General features: G+C 40.5%; 1 protein-coding gene across 1 annotated transcript; it reads left to right on the forward strand.

Moving 5' to 3' along the window:
* The first annotated feature begins 6,751 nt into the window (after positions 1 to 6,751).
* Positions 6,752 to 7,888, forward strand: LOC147549033 (uncharacterized). Its single transcript, XM_086668182.1, has one exon. The coding sequence runs from the start codon at positions 6,752 to 6,754 to the stop codon at positions 7,886 to 7,888; it is 1,137 nt and encodes a 378-aa protein (XP_086524308.1).
* The last annotated feature ends 9,810 nt before the right edge of the window (positions 7,889 to 17,698 follow it).

A 17,698-nucleotide genomic window follows, 5' to 3' on the forward strand; every position in this document is an offset into this window, starting at 1 on the left:
CAAAACAGTTTTCTTCCCGTACTTAGTTTGTCTTCTTCACTTATCATGAGTACTCCAACAACAAATAACCCAATAACGTAGTTATCATGAGTGTCCATTCTCAACGGTATCAATCGCAAAAGAACAGTAGTGTAGAACAACATTTATATATATATATAGAGAGAGAGTGTGTGTGGGTAAGTATGGAAGAGTAGTATTTTGGTGTGATGAAGAGAGCAAGATCTAGCAATTGGTTGAGAATATCTCTCTTTCTTCGACCTAAAACCTGTATCACGGCTGCGTTTTGTTCTCTCTAAAGCTCTCTTGAATCGTCTCTTGATTTTCGTCCATAATTATGTCTTAAGGAGGTCTATTTATAGGGACCATAGAGAAGGTATTTGACCCAAACTAGGATTCCTAAAGTATCTCCTTCAAGACATGTCTTTTTGTGTCCCGTATGAAACCCTAAAAGGGTTTATGTGTGGCCGGCCAATATAAGCCTCTATAGGCTTTATGGCCGGCCCACACAAGGGGTCTAACCGGCCATGTGCTGACCGGCCCCTTCCTAAGGTCGGCCATCACATGGACGACCCCTTTATGGGCACCCCCGGGCTCCTTTTTTAGCCCGGGGTTATGTACACTTGTCTGGACTCTTCCGAATTCTTTTTGGCCTTAAATAATGGATCCAATCCATTTATTTGCCACTTTATATCTAGTCAATATCTTTCCGTTCAAACCATCACTCTTATGTGTAACCCTTGTAGGATCCGGTCTATGTTAGCCGCGGATTTCCGAAGTTATCCGACGATCGTAGTTGGCTTCTAGCTAAGCATTACGACCCCTAATTCGACCGGACTAATGATCTTCCAAATAAGGTCATTATGATCCTATTCGCCAAATCGTACGCATTGTCATCTTGATCAAAGGACATCCCTTAGAAGGATACCATTCCTTCAGACCGAGGGAATATATCCTTCACCAATTCCCACCCCTATGCCTAGCCCCCTACTTAATCAAAAATACCTAGATGACCCCCTTTTTCGGTTATCGTTATAACTCCGTTAACCAGTCATCATTTCTCTCTCCCCCATCTCATTATCTCTCTACTACCTCACATTCTCGTCACCTCATCGTCTTCACCAGTGAAAGTCGTCGACCGACCAATTTTTCGGCCGGTGACCTTCAAATATTAAAAAAATAATTTTTTTTTATCTCTCCTCTTTCTAATTTTTTTTTAAAAAACCTCTCCGAACCAGATCTAGATCTGTTCGCAGACCTTCATGAGGTCTAGAAAATTTGTAGGGAATTTTTTTTCATATTGCGACTCGCTGGTACAACAATTTTCGCATCGAAAAGACGCAACTATTTGAGGGCGCGCATTAAGTGTAGGATAAAGCATGTTACCTGTACGATCGACATATTGAATCCAATGAACATTTATGGTTTTGAAATATATTGTAGTTCGGCTAGATCGATCAATATGCTTTTATTTTGACATTACAATGTACTTCTGAGATATTTGATGTTAGGGTCAACGTAACGTACCGGCATTAGTATTTGGGTCACAGACTAACGGTTGTTAACTACTGTCTTTAGTCAATTGGGTCAACGGTTAGTCTGTGACCCAAACCCTATAATGGACAAACTCTTGACCCAAATGCTAATGCCGGTACTTTTCTTTTATCCAAACACTAAATATCCCTTATTTAATTTAGTCTTACTTGTTTTTTTGTTTATTGCTTATTCATTTCAAAACCCCCCATTTATCTTTGTCCTTTTTCGTTTTGATCTAAGTTAGTCTGTGACACTTAAACAAGTGAACTAGACCATTTCATATCTGAATTATCTTCCTGTCCTTGTGGACGGTTGAAAATCACACAATTAACAGAAGGTCGATTGGTGGGCCACCGACAACTTAGGCTCTAGACCTCGAGATGGATGAAGTTCTGGTTGGACCTAACAAAAACGAGTAAACTCGTGAAGTCTTGGGGCAACCGGGATGGTGTCTTGCCAAGGGCGCTCCGACGGTCAAGTCAGTAAACTATAAATAAGATAAATATAAACTGGTGGAATGCTGAGGGTGTCATTGTGTTGTATCGTCGGAGGGTGGCTCGACTCGTAGAGTGGCCGGAGCTTCAACTCTACAGGATAGTTGATCGGATTGGTCTCCTTGAGCAGGTCGAGAGGTCGTCTCCATTGGAGATTCTGGGTAATGGAGAAGTGGGACGTAACAGAGACTTTAGAATAACTTCCGGAGTGATGGAGCTTGAAGATAGATATCGTCGTCTAGAGTGATCCGCTAGAATATTATCCTTCAAGTCTACTGGAATTCGAAGGTAGGTTATCGTGGTCTAGAGTACTGAGTAGAAGATAATAAATGGGAGAGAGAGAATAATATTCAGTAGGTTTCTAGCTGGTATTCCATGATCTTCGGAGTATGAGTCTCCTTCTATTTATAGGCGACTGATGGACTCGTGGAGTCTATCCAATCCGAAGTACTTGGGATCGAGGGTGCCTCCGAAACCTAAGAGAGACTCGTTCTAGCCGTCGATTTGTCGCCTAGAGCAACTTGACCGTACGATTACGTCGCCTCCACTTTAAACCCCTCGTAGTCATAGATGACTTCGAGATATTTGAGGTGATGTGGGGTCTTCGACTGACCTAGTCAAGTGGCACGTGGCGAGATCTTCTGAGTTTAGGTTGAATCGACAACCCGCAGGCTCGGTTGAGAGCGACCAAGGGGTGCTTGGAGCATTATTACTTTTGATGGGTTATTGTTCGTCTAGATGGACGTTCACAAGGGCTTAAAGCCATCTGGACCTCTAGTGGGTCGAATTCCACGTTGGAGAGTGTCCAACTAGCAGGCGAGTGGGTTGGATCCAAGTGATATTTATTTGAAGTAGGCGGGGTCTAGGCGACATTTAGGCGAAGTGGGCCTAGTACAGTTTTTTACCCCTACAATTTGTCCCCAACTCTCTAAGTTAACGGGTTGCTTACTTAGAGAGTACGTTGGTAGCGTCGAGGGAGCGTCCAAGTCCAGTGTCGTACTGGAGTCATAGTTCGGCTAAGTTCAACCGTTACTATGTCGGCCTAAAGATCTTGGTAGTTCGTCACCATTATATGTATATATGAAATGTCAAAATATCTTTTGTGGGTCTAAAATTAATCGATCAACTGAAGTATTCTATACGAATGTCGGACAGACCAAGACACTGTTGTTAAAGAAAAATTAGAGAATTGAGTGATGTGAAGGTAAAGGCGGGGCATTTTGGAATGAAATGCCTCCAAATTGCCCCTAGACAGTTTGGAGGGGATTCCCTTCAAATTGCCCAAAGGCAGTTTGGAAGGAATTTCTCCAAGGACAATTCCTCCAAACCGCCCATGAGTCATATGTGCAAATTTGTTGGATTTGTTCCAGACAGAAGTTTGTAGGCCTCGACATTAGGTGGGAAACAATTGTTCACCCTTTTCCGTCGATGAATTGTAGGATGGAGGATCCAAGCATGTGTCTTACTGATGATAACGACGAGAGTGCCTCAGACTCTCATAATGTCGAGGTAAAGGATACGCTAGAGGAGCGTTGTTTTTCGATACTTGATGAAGAATATGTGAGTAAGTTGCGACATAAGTACGATATTCCACCCGAGGTCGACATTAGGGCGGCTCGTCCTAGCGAGCTCGTTAGCTGGGGCAGTCCCCTAGGTTGGACGGCCATCTACGAGCGTTGCTTCCGTTCAGGCCTTAGGTATCCCGGGCCTCCCCTAGTTTGCGCAATGTTGTCTCGGTGCAAGATGGCCCCCTCTCGGCTCATGCCAAACACTTGGAGGTTGTTGTTGGCTCTAGACGTCTTAGCGAAAAAGGAGAAACAAGATGTAGACGAGGTCGACGTTTGCGCGTATTATTATCTGAAAGAGAATCACCAAGACTTTGGTCGGTATCAACTGAAGATTCGCAACAATATGGTCCACCTCATCCTCAATTTGACCAAATGCGACAGGGATTGGCAACGTCGATACTTCTTCGTTTGCGGCATGTTTGGTAGTAGTGCTAAGCAGAACTTTCCGCTTGGCTGGCGTCGCCCTAGTGAGTTATGCATGTGTTGTTTGTTTGATTTTTGTAAAGTAAGAAGTTTTGTCACCTGAATATCTTCTGCTTAGGTGTGAAGAAAGGCAACCGCCACGGTCTGACTTTCGAGGAAGCCAAGTCTAGACTTGAGGCTTTCACTTGGTTAGAGGTCGAGAGGAGAGATTAGAAGACTCTTCTTTGTCCGACGAACCTTCGACACCAACGTATCACTCGCCCTCTTTCTATCGTTCCGATAGGTACATCATTTGCTTAAACTAACGAGTTATAGTTGCATTATGTTTCAGTTCCTTTTTCTGTTTGACTTGTTTAGCTGACGATATGCATCCACGGAGCATTCTTCCACCATCGGCAAAAGAACTTGCCGTAAGGGCGCGAAGAAAATGAAGCTTCAGTCTGCTCCATCTCGGCCAGTCGGACCTTCGACTACCTCAGTCAAGCCGACCCCTTCGGTTGAGCGTGCCCGAGGGTGCATCAGTGTTCCAAGACCCTTCTTTTGTGCAAGGATTGTGTTATCTCTACTACTTGGATGGTGATGTCGACTTCCTTGGTGAGTTGGGTGTTGAGGAGGCGATGAGGCGCGAGGCCATCGGCGGCGCCCAGGTAATATTTTGTGCCCCTCGAACTCTTATTACCTTGGGTGATAGAGTGGTTGATGTAGTTTTATGTTTGCTGCAGGCTGTGTCTGTGATCTTTCATGCCCAGTGATAGGCCTAAAATAGGTATATTCCCCAAGTGTAGGGATCAAGTTAAAGTACTTTTAATAATTCCGAGTATCGTTCCAAGGGACAAGCAATTTCACCTAAATCTTAAATTAAAAACCCTTTCGAAAATTTGATTTGATTTTGAAAACTATTTAAAAAGAAAACAATACTAATCTATATAATAAGGGAGGAGGGTAAACTGAACCAAACTGTAAATTAAATTTAACGGCAATGAGGTGAGGGAGAAGCTCTCGGGTTGGGCGATTTTTTAGGTTTTCTTTTCACTTTCCGGCGCCGCCTGTCATCTTCTCCAATTTTCTTGGGTTACTAGTAGGAATTCCGTTCATCAGTTTGATAGTCTTCCTTGTAATCAGTGCTGCTCCCTTCGTGGTGGTATGCTGGTAACAAGGGAGGCGAATGTTCGTCCTCCCACTTCTGGCGATGGAGGTTCATCTCTGAATGGAGGTGGATCTTCCTCAGAACAGAAGAATCCAGGAGAGGCGAAATTAGATGGGAATGAACCTCCTGCTCATCCCAGCTCATCTCTTAAAACAAATTGGGCTTCTCTGTGTTCTTAAAAAGAAGACTACTACTCGAACTCCTCTGGAATACACGGCACCCACCATTGTTAATGGTGAACCAGTGGCGACCTTTTGTTCTTCAGATTTTACTAATGAATTGAGGGAGTGTGAATCCTGGCTTGTGGGTTCCTTTGTTGGACGTCGCCTTCCTTTTCAGCTGGTTTATAAAGCTTTATTGAAGGCTTGGCAACTAAAAGGATAGTTGAAGCTGACTGTTCATGGTGATGCTGCTTACATCATGAGGTTCAGCTTGGAGGAAGATCGTCAGAGAACTCTTGAGCATGAACCTTTGTTCATCCTCGACCATCTCTTTGTTACTAGACCCTGGGCTCCCTTCCTTGAGGAAGAGATTCAAAATCTTGATACTGTTCCTGTTTGGGTTTGTTTCAGGAAGGTCCCTTTATTGTTATGGAACCCAAAGGGTTTGGCTCGTATTGCTAGCACCTTAGGTAAGCCAATTATGCTTGATCAACCCACTGAGTCAAAATCTCGAATGGGTTATGCTCGTGTTGGTATTGAGATTGGGAGAGATTGTAAGTTCCCATCAGAGGTAGCCATTGTGGGGGATGACTCTCGTGTATGTCATATTGTTGTGGAGTATGCTTGGCGCCCTCTACTCTGTGTTGTCTGCGGGGAATTGGTCATTCAGGGGGTAGATGTCCCTATGTCTCTAAGACTGCAGAGGAGAAGGTGCAGACAAATGAAACTAGGCACCAGGCTAGAGGAGGTATGAACACTAACCATATGAAAGCTTCCAGGAGTGTTACAAATAATGGTCCTCAGCCTGTTCGATATAATGCCAAGGAGAACTTGCAGCCTAACATTAAGAAGCCAGTGGGCTATGCTTCTGGGTACACTGCTACTATGGGTAAGCGGTTGGCTTCCAAGCCAAATGGTAAATCTCTTGATCATGGTTCCAGATTCTCAATTCTTAATGAGATGCAGGAAGTTAACACTGTCATCAGGGATACCAAGGGCTCTAGCAGTACACAAGCTGATTTAGTCACTCTAGAAGGGGAGTGGATTCCTGTGGTTAAGAGGAAAAATAAAACCTACTCAGTTGGGAGGCAACTCTCGGGTGCTACACCTCTTGAAGATCAAGCTGAGGGGAAGGCTTCCAAGAGGGTTTGTCTTTCAGAAGAAGGGGCTTCTGGTGAGGAGGAAGTAGCCATGGATGGCATTGAAGGTGGGGGCCTGGCCCCATATGGGTCTCAGTATGAGGAGGGCATGGTTGAAAGAGATGAAGTTGTGACCAGGAAGGAGAGCACAAATGAGGGAGTAGCAAATGTTATTGCTCTTTTCTCTAATAAGGAGGGTGCTTTAGCAAAGGAGCCTGGGGGGCTGAAGGGAAGGAAACTTAAACCACCCTCATTGGTTTAAATGGTTAATTGGTGATGCTGGAACATGAGGGGCTTGAATGGCCCCTCAAAAATAAGTGAGGTGAAAAGTCTCATGAGAGTACATAAGTTAAGTTTGTTTGGTATGGTGGAGACAAAGGTCTCTTTAGTGAATAAAGCCTCTGTTCAGAGGGCTATTAATCCATTCTTGCATTTTCTTGATAATGATTCAGCTTGTGCTGGGGGCAGAATTTGGTTAGCTTGGGACCCTAATGTTTTGAATGTGAGGCTACTATTCATTTCTGACCAACTAATAGCAGTAAATGTTATTACCTATGATGATAGGCATGTGAGACCCAGCCATTTAATTGATTTTTCTAATTGTGTGCAGGAGGCTGAGCTGTTGGATTGCCCATTCATTGGCTACTTTTATACTTGGAACAACAATCAAGAAGGTGAAGCTTGTATCTTCTCTAAACTTGATAGAGTTATCATTAATGTGCAATGGTTAGACATCTTCCCTGACTCCAAAGTGAGCTTCTTACCCCCTGGAGTTTCTGATCATTCCCCTGCAATTTTTTCCCTCTTTGAGGTGGCTCACATTGGGAGGAGACCTTTCAAGTTCTTTAATGCCTGGTGTGATGAACCTGGGTTTTTAGATTTGGTTAAGAAGGAATGGGCTGCTCCTGTGCAAGGCACCCCTATGTTCCAACTTATTACTAAACTTAAGAGGGTTAAAGCTAGACTAATTCAGTGGAAAGTGGCAAGATTTCAACACTTCTCTAAGAAGGTTGTTCTTGCTAGGAAGGTTGTGGAGGAGGTGCAAAATGAGCTCCATGATAATCCTCATGATGTGAATCTCAGGCAGCAGGAAAGAGAGGTCTTGAATCACTATACTCATTTAGCTAGGTCTGAGGCATCAATGCTTAGACAAAAAGCTAGAATCCAATGGCTGGCTGCTGATGATAATAACACTAAGTTCTTCCATGGCACTATTAAAGAAAGAAGGGCTAGGAATAGCATTCATAAAATTACTAATGCTGCTGGGGTGGTTCTTGAGGACCAGCAAGATGTTATAGATGAAGTGTGGGGTTTTTTTATCACTCCTTCTTTGGCACTACTGAAGCTGGGGATGAGGAGGACAGAATCCTTGCTTCCTTTGATTTTGAAGGGACCCTTCCTAGCGGTGGAGTGCTTCCCTTAGTTGCTCCTGTCTCAAGGGATGAGGTGGTCTTTGCTCTTTCCACCATTTGGTCGGACAAAGCCTCTGGGCCTGATGGTTTTTCTTCTTTCTTTCAAGAAGTGCTGGCATATAGTGGGAGATGACTTCACCAGAGCTGTGCTGACTTTTTTCAAGATTGGGAAGCTTTTGGGTGTGGTAAATTCTACCCTTCTTACTTTAGTTCCTAAGGTTCCTAATGTGAATTCCATGGGTGATTTTAGACCAATTGCTTGCTGTAATGTCATCTATAAGACCAATACAAAGATCCTCACTATTAGGCGAAGGTTAGTAGAGATTTAGTGGGTGAGACTCAATCTGCCTTTATCTCTGGCAGATCCATTCAAGACAGCATTATGTTGGCCCATGAGCTGGTCAGAACCTATGGGAGAAAGAATGGCCTTATTAGGTGCTATGTCAAGATTGACCTCAAAAAGGCCTATGATACTATTAGATGGTCTGCCCTTTTGAAAATCTTGGCAAATTTTGGGTTGCTCCCAATCTTCATCAAATGGATTGAGGCTTGTATTACTACCCCAAAGTTCTATGTGGTGGTTAATGGGGGTGTTAATGGCTATTTTGAAGGGAAAAGAGGCTTGAGACAAGGTTGCCCCCTGTCTCCTTACCTCTTTGTCATGGTCATGGAGGTTTTTGCAGTCCTTTTGCAAAAGGAACATCAAGTGGGCTCTTTCCATCTGCACCCTAAATGCAAGAACCCAATAGTCACCCATCTTTGTTTTGTTGATGACCTAATGGTATTCATGAGAGGTGATAGTGAGTCTGCTCTCTCTCTCTTAAGAAGGTTTTAGATGAATTCTATGCTTGCACTGGTTTGGCTGTTAATAGTGGAAAAATTTCTATTTTCTTTGCTTGTTTCAGTGACAATGCTATTGAGGATATTGTTCAGATTTTGGGTTTTCAAAGGAGAGATTTACCCATCAGATATCTTGGGCTTCCCCTGTTGTCTTCTAGGCTCTCCTATGCTGATTGCCTTCCTCTTATTCAAAAGATTCAAAACAGAGTACACACATGGAAGGCTAGGTTGCTCACCTTTGCTGGTAGGATGCTGCTTATTAATGTTGTTTTGAATAGTATGGTCTTATATTGGCTCTCTGTGTTTGTGCTCCCTAAGAGGGTCTACAAGGAGATCAATAGCATTATGAGCAGGTTTCTTTGGTCTGGTATTGAGCTAAAACACAAAAAGGCCAAGGTCAAATGGAGCTTGGGCTGCCTCCCCAGGTCTGAAGGGGGCCTTGGTATTAGAGACATTGAAACTCTAAACTGGGCTTTCAACTTGAGACATGTTTGGGACATTTCTATCAGCAAGGACACCCTTTGGGTGAGATGGGTCAGCAAAAATCTGATCAGGGGCCAAGACTTTTGGCAAATGAATGCTCCTCATGATTGTTCCTGGTGCTGGAGGAAGGTTCTGGCTTGTAGGCCCCTGGCTCATGATTTAATCTTCAACCTTATTGGCAATGGAGAAAACACTTAGTTCTGGACTGATGCCTGGCATCCAGAGGGGATTTTGCTTAATCTTTATGATGATATGGACAGGTACTGTTCTGGGTTACATCTTAAGACCAAGGTTGCTGCTTTTATTCATGAGGGGGGAATGGCGTGTTCCTGAAAGCCTAAGGCATGTTCTGAAAGGGGTCTTTGATACTCTCATTGAGGTTCCCATTGATAATTTCAATGAAGATAGGAAAGTTTGGAAGGTCAGTACACAAGGTGATTACTCTCTCAAGAACACTTATGAAGCAATTAGGCCAAAAAGTCAGGAGGTTCCTTAGAAGCATCTGTTGTGGTTTAGTAACTGCATCCCTAGGCATTGCTTCATCAGCTGGCTTGTCTTCCACAATGGTCTCGACACAAAGGATAAATTGAGGCAATGGGGCTTAAATGTCTCTGATTGTTGTGTGCTATGTGATAATGGAGTGGAAAATACCTTTCATTTGTTGTTTGGTTGTGTTTTCTCTCAGGGTGTGTGGACTTCTTTGCTCAGCAAGCTTGGGTTCCACAGGTAGTGTTTCCCTTCTATTGAACAGGAGATTGATTGGTGTTGTGAACATTTCAAAGGGATTTCCCTTCTAGCTAAGTTGGGTCGCCTCACTTTTAATAGTTTTATCTACCACATATGGGAGGAAAGAAATCATAGAATGTTTAGACAAAGGAGTAACACAGCTGGGGGCATTTTAAAGCTCATTGATGAGGAAATTCGCATCACAGTTGCTGCTTGGCTAGGTAGGACTGAAGACAACATACATAATTGGACTACTGCTGACAGATGGAACCTTAGCACCCTTTCCAGACCTAAAATCAAAGGTTTCAAGTGGGAGCCCCCTGATATAGGATACTTGCTGCTGAATTCAGACGGTTCTCTTGATAACCAGTCTGCTGGGTATGGAGTTGTTCTTAGAAATGTTGAGGGGAAGGTTCAGGCTATGGGGGCTGGCTCGGCTAATTGTGCTTCTATTCTGATTCATGAACTTCAGGGTGTGGAGTTGGGGCTTAAACTAGCACGCCAGCTTCTAGCTCCAAATGTTATTATTGGGACTGACTCTATGGCTTCATATTGCCTTCTCTCGGATTTTTCAAGATTACCTCCTTGGCCTGCTTGGAGGGTGTGGGCTAGTATTAAAAGATTATGGGCAGGTTTCCAACATTGTAAAAGTCAAGCATGTGGTGCGTGAAGTCAATCAAGCAGCTGACTTCCTTGCAAAACTGAGGCCGAGAAATGAGATTATCATGAACCTAAAGGACATTCCACCTGATTTGAGCAAGATCTTGCATGATGATGCCAAAGGAAGAATTAGACTCAGGAAATGTTGGACATAATGTTTTGATGTATTTTTTGGATAGCTTTTTGTTCTGCTAAGCTTGCTTAGCTTGTTGCTTGTTAGGGCCGGACCCTTTTTTCCCGCTCATTATTACAAAAAAAAGGGAGGAGGGTATCTTTTCCCCTCCTCCCAACGGTCAAGATCTCTTCTGAAAGTTTATATCAAGTGGTGGAAGATGTATTTGAGGTTTAATTTTTCAAAATCGGATGGTCTACATTTGATGGAAAATCATCAATGGCTGAGATCATAAGAAAGAGCATCTCCTAAAGATGCCCAATTTCAAAAGGTTGGGATTTATTTTTTTTATTTCTAATTCTAACACTCTTTCCCGCTCATCTCCTTCCATCGCACATTTCTTTCCAGGCTCATCTCCTTCCGCCTCTCTCATCTTCTGCTCATATCACATCAATCTCTCTCCATTTTTCATGCGGGGATCTCTCTCTCTCTCCCTCTCTCTTTCTCCCTCTCTCTCATTCACAATCTCTATTTTCTATCTCTGGATGTAGGGTTTTAAGGGTAGCAGGTACTTTCTTCTTAATAGTCCTCTTTATAGAAAGTTTTGAGATTAAATTTGTTGTGTTAGTTTTGATAACTTTTGACAATGTTTGGGTTAGTTTTGATAACTTTTGATGATCAATTTTAGGTTAAACTTGCTGGGTTTGAAAATCAGTACAACTAACCCAAACAATTTTAGGTTAGTAAACTTGCTGGGTTTAGTTAATCATTTTTTGATAATGGTTGAGAATATTTGAGTTAGTTTTGATGTTAAAATATTGGATTTGATGATAGTTTTGTTTTGGTTAAATATGAGATTTGATAATAGTTATGTTTGTGTTAAACATGAGATTTGATGATAGTTTTGTTTGGGTTAAATATGTGGTTCCTTATTAGTAATCTTTAGTGGTTGCATCTTAATCTTTAGTGGGTTTAACTCATTTCGATCCATAGAAGGAAGTCAAGTGACTCGAATTAGTAAGACTCGGATTTCGATCCATCTTAATCAAGGTTGAAGCAACAATGACATCCTCCTTTATGAATAACAAGTAGGTTAATGATTTGGATTTAGGAAATGACCAAACTTCGTGAGTCTCTGTCTCTCTGTTTTATTTATAGGAAAGCACGAATAATTAGTCTGGGATTTATTTATAGGGAGTCTCTGTGACCTTCCTGTAGTTAAGGTGTTTGAAGAAATGTATGAATCAAATTTCTTAAATTACTTCCTTTCTTGAATTATATCATTACTTCATATCAGTCTTTATATGTTAAATTTTCCAGATTCATAAATTTGTTTAGCAAACGTATTATGCTAACTAACATCTTACGTTAACTAAAATCGTATGTTAAATATAGAGAAGAAATCCGATAGGTCATGCTAATGTGTTTCAAATAGACGATGAAACAAAACATGTTTGTACCAGGTTATGCCTGATTTTATATAGTTTTGACTTTTATTATTTTTTGTGATGTACTTAACCGTCGTAACCTTTGTACCTTTCCGTGCTTTAGAAATTGACATCGTTATGTGATTTGGAGATATGTACGTAATTCTTTTCGGCTCATCTTCTTTCTCTTCCTTCTATTTGCACCATCAGGTAACTCTCTCTCTCTCTATGTTCGTCTTCATCTCACACACACAACTGTCTCTGTTCAGCTGAAGTGGTTTGAGAGAGAAAGACAAAAATTAATTTAGGGGAATTTTAGGGTTTGATGATTAAAAATGCATACATTCCGGGCTACTATAATAGTTAAACACCCTAATGGTATTTGATTCACGAACTCTGGATTCTATGTTTCAGGTTAGCTTGCAATTCTTGCAAAATGATAATGTGAGACTGACTGACTAAAATTTATTTACCCTTCAGAGTGGATACATATATGTGCAATACGCTTTATGTTGTTGTTGCTTCTTTGCACTCGCGTAAAAAGGTAAGGTTCGTTTAGAGTTGTTTTCTTATTAGATAAATTCATATGCGCAAAATCTCTATAAATCCCAATTTTGTTTCTTGGGTTTACGAATTTTATTGTTAACCTACTGATTTATTTGATTTATCCTTTCTCACTAGATTTTGTTAAATTTCCATGTAGATGATCATTACGTATTTGACCATTTTGGCGGTGGACTTCAACATTTCCTAGAAGATATGCTTAGATTGATACTTACAACAGTGGTCGGGTAAGTCTTTTCTTATATGTATTAGCAAATACCATTGTTTTTCTATTTCTTTTCAGCTTGAACATATGGATCTTTGTGTATGATCGTTTGTCTTGGCAAATTCGTTGGTTTCAAGAGAAGCACGGAGTATCTCAACTATGTGAGCGGGTTTCTTATATCATTTGCATATACCCAGCATTTGCGAAGCTAACTTGATGCGAGTTACTATGTAAATTTTGTAAGCCCACATTTCCGCAAATTAATTATGAAGGTTTCGTTTCTAGTTGTTTAATGTTGTTCAGTTGAGAAATGACGCTATGGAAATGCTTATTCTAATAATGTCAATGCGACTTTTCCTGATCTAAAATCTTTTCTCGCCATTGAATTGCTGCAGGTTTTGATTTAGACCTGACACTTTCTCACGCTCCATCTCTGTCGCTCTTTGTCCCTCCCTCTCTTATCTGCCGCACAGGTATTATGCCTCTCTCTCACTCATAGTCACAATAGGGTTTTAGTTTGTTTGAGTTTGAGGTTTTAATTTAGGTTTAGATTTGTTTGAGTTTAAGGTCATGATTGAGTTTTTGGCAAATCGATTTAACCTAAAGAATTAAACTTATTGGAAATAGATGGTAATGGAGAAATTTGTAAACGAGGTGGTGCGTGAAGATAGATTTAACCTAATGGGTTTGTAAATGAGTTATTAGAGTCTAATCAAATGCTCATTCTCCGATCAAAAATGTTTGTCCATCAAAAGGATTCTGAAATGGCGCTGGTAGTACTGGTGGTGGTGCTGGTGGATTTGAGACCGATGGACATTAGCATAACCATCTATCAAATATGACGAGGAATGGTATTAATGGTTATAATCAACCCAACATCAATGGTGGTAATGGAGATGCATAACCCTACGCAACTATAATTGTTGATTGGTAAGGCTTTTGCTTGATTCATCTCTTTGTAAATACTTTGAGACATCTCAGGTATTTTTTAACTTGCAGTGTTTAAATGTTTGCTAAATCGTTAGCCCTATTGTGGTCTTCAAATGTTTATTTGGCTCTTCATTATTACATCACAATGGTTGAAGTACTAAAAGACACTAAATTATATAGAATGTTCTTTTTGGTAATTTAGGTATGTTGTCTATCGACTTGGACAGATTCTGGCAAATATTTTATGCTCCAACTAATATGTTATAGTTTTCCCTACTGCTAGAATGTTCATCTTGCATTGCTGGTTAGGTTCGTGAGGGAGAATTAATCTAAGTGAGCAGATTAACAACTTTGATTCCTATACAACTGCATCACTAAAAGCTAGGTCTCATGCCTTCAGAGGATTGAGGTCTAATTGATTCTCTGTAAGCCAAATCATCATGCCACTTGGTCACACAGTCGAACGTGAAGAGGTTCTCTCTCTCTCCCTCTCTATCATAACAATGCCAAAGATTATGTAAACTCGGAACTCATGTTGGAATGCGTAATGAACTCATATCTATTGCCTCCTTATTTGCCAATGTCTCAAAGTCCCTAACCATATTAGGGAATACTCATTAAACCACAACTTCCCACATTAAGAGAATCGCTAAGGAAAACACATATTGCAATACAGAATTTGATGAAAGAATTGATTGACCTTCATTTATAACTAGAAGGCATGAGATAATTCGTCTTGAAGACCCCTCTTATTCAGGAACATGTGTAATTGTACCATAGAGGCCATATTGTAAGCGAATAACTTTTCTTATATTTGATGTAAATGTGTAAAGTTGATATGATGTATTAGTTTTTTTCCTTTCTTCACATCGTTAACTCAGATTGAAGGCCTATTTGTCGAGCACACGGTGATTCAGATTGAAGCCTTATGCAGGTTTCAGTTTGTGTTGCCACATTTTGACGGCAGACATTTGCTCATGAAGACCAACCCTGGGGAAGTTGTGAAGCTTGATAAGACCCACTTTTTCATTGATAAAAAAAGATGATGAAGATAGCATGTTGGTGTCAATAGGGTCAGGTGTTCCCCGCAGTAAGAAGGTTAAGGAATTGATTTAATTATTTTTTGGCATATGTTATTTTAATTTATTTTGAATGTTTAGCTCATTTTTGTGTTAAACTAAAATCGATTTCTCTGATGTGATGTCTAAATGTTCTACGTTAAAGTGCACCTCACTTAACGCATTTGAAAATACTGTCCGTGCCTTATGGGCACGGGTTATACCCTCGTAGACTAATAAGAATGAAATCAAGGTGGGAAAGACATCTAGGGTTCTTGATTCCACCACATAAATGGACCATCTAAAACATGCATTTCATTAACAAATCCCTTTTTTCATGTATAACTCAGAATCTAACGTAATAAACTATTTAAATTTCGGAAGATATTCTTTAATAACACAATTCAAATTCATATATATTTGATTGACTATCATATAAAACTAAATTCTTAAACTATCATTCATTATCTAAAAAGCATATCTCATCTAATAACTTAATAAAAACATGAAATATCTAATTATGATGCATGAATGATGAAAAGATCATAGAATCAATATGAAATGACAACTAATAAACATTGAAGCTCAATAGAAGGATTTACTAATTAATAACATATCTCAAAATAAACCCAAGCATGGGTTTCCTCTACAAACCTAAATACAAGATTAGTTACTCATTAAATTTAGAGACATATACATGATAAAACAAAATACATGGAAATAAGACAAAGAAAAGAAATCACCCAAATCCTTGCTCCAATTGTTCCCAAGTATGATCCAAAGTATGCTCCAAATCCAATTAATAACACTTTGAGAGTAGGTGAAAGTAGAGAGGTTTAGAAAAGAAATTAGAAAGGAATGGTTGTAGAAAAGAAATTAGAGAAGAAAATTGGATAGAATTAGAAAGTAAATCTAGAAATATTAGAAGAGAAAGAAATTGGGTAGAAGAGGTGATGGAGGCTAGAGAAAGAAGAAGGAGATGATTTTAGGGTTTGAGAAAGAAAAGATAGTAGAGAAAAATATAGGTTGGAGAAGATATGGGAATGATTAGGAGAAGGAGTGGGAAGAAATAGGAGAGATAGGTTAGAGAAGAAATGGAAATGATTAGGAAAATGAGTGGGAAGAAATGGGAGAGATAGGTTAGAGAAGAAATGGGAGAGAAATAGAAAGGAGTAGAGAAAGATGGATTGAGAGGGTTTTCAAGTCTAGTGTTAAATGAAGGAGAAATGGATATTATATAGGGTTAGGGTTTTTGTTGGCTGTTTCTCTCTCCTCTTTCCCTAGGTTTTTAACCTTTGCTATTGGAGGGGATTTTACTATGGCTATTCAGAGATTCTTCTCTTCTGGTAAGCTCTAGCAATCTTGATGTTGATAGGAAGATTCTTTGGAAGGATATCAAGGAGTTGACTGCTGAGTTTGAGGTTCCTTGGATGTTCGTGGGTGACTTCAATTCTATCATGGGGTGTGATGATAAGATTGGAGGGGCAGATGTCAAGGCTAGTCAGTTTGAGGAGTTTTTGGAGTGCTCTCAGGTATCTTTCCATTTTTATTGTCCCTTTTCTGGTTGTTATTTTACTTGGTCTAATGGACAGGAAGGTGTAGCTGCTATTTGGACCAAGATTGATAGGGTTCTAATTAATATTGATTGGCTTGAGCTCTTTCCTGGTTCCAATGTGGATTTTGGGGAGCCTAGATCTTCTGACCACTCACCTGCTATAGTTTCTCTTGATGAGGTGCAAGTTAAGGGAGGAGACCTTTTAAGTTCTTTAATTGCTGGGTGGAGGAGACTGGTTTTAAGGAATTAGTGGAAGAAGTTTGGGATCAGAAAGTGGAGGGCAATCCTATGTTTAGGCTTCTGTCTAAACTCAAGGCTGTTAAGAGTAGTCTTATCCAGTGGAAGGCTGCTAAGTTTAGAGATTTTCCTTCTCAGGTTGCTACTGCTCAGGCAGAGATGGTTAGAGCTCAGGGGGCTCTTCAGGAGGATCCTCTTAATGCTGAGCTTAGAAGGGTTGAGAGAAGGGCAGTGGAAGAGTATGCTTCTAAGGCTAAGGCCGAGTCATCTATGTTAAAGCAGCAAGCTAGAGTTAGGTGGCTTACCTTGGATGACAATAATAACAAATTCTTCCATAGTACTATTAAGGAAAGGAGATCAAGGAATCTTATTAGAAAGCTTGAGAACTCTAATGGTGAGATAGTGGATGATCCCGAGGAGGTGATTGCTGAATGTGTGTCCTATTATGAAAATTTGTTGGGTACTGCTGATGTTAATGATGAGGAGGACAGTATTCTTGACTCTTTTCAGTTCCAACATCCATTGGCTTATGAGGACTGTGAGGAGTTAGTAAGGATGGTGAGTAGAGATGAAACTGTGTTTGCTCTCTCATCTAGTGGTTCTGATAGGGCTCCAGGACCAGATGGTTTTTCTTCCTTCTTCTTTAAGCATTGTTGGAAAATTGTTGGGGATGATTTTGTGCTTGTTATCCAGAGCTTTTTCAGGTCTGGGAAGCTTCTTGGTGAGGTTAATTCTACCTTGGTTTCTCTCATTCCAAAGGTGCAGAATGCTTCTTCTATGAAGGACTTTAGACCCATCTCTTGTTGTAATGTCATTTATAAATGCATTACCAAGATTTTGACAGTTAGATTGAGGTAGTTCATTTTTCATATGGTTAGTGGGAACCAATCAGCTTTCATTTCTGGGAGATCTATCCAAGATAACATTATGATGGCTCATGAGATTGTTAGGAATTACAACTACAAGGGAGGGGCCCCAAGATGTACTGTTAAAATTGACCTTAGGAAGGCTTATGATACTGTCA

This window comes from Eschscholzia californica, unplaced genomic scaffold, assembly GCF_041429995.1.
Source record: "Eschscholzia californica isolate CP2 unplaced genomic scaffold, dmEscCali1.0.p SCAF_3, whole genome shotgun sequence".
Classification (NCBI taxonomy): domain Eukaryota; kingdom Viridiplantae; phylum Streptophyta; class Magnoliopsida; order Ranunculales; family Papaveraceae; genus Eschscholzia; species Eschscholzia californica.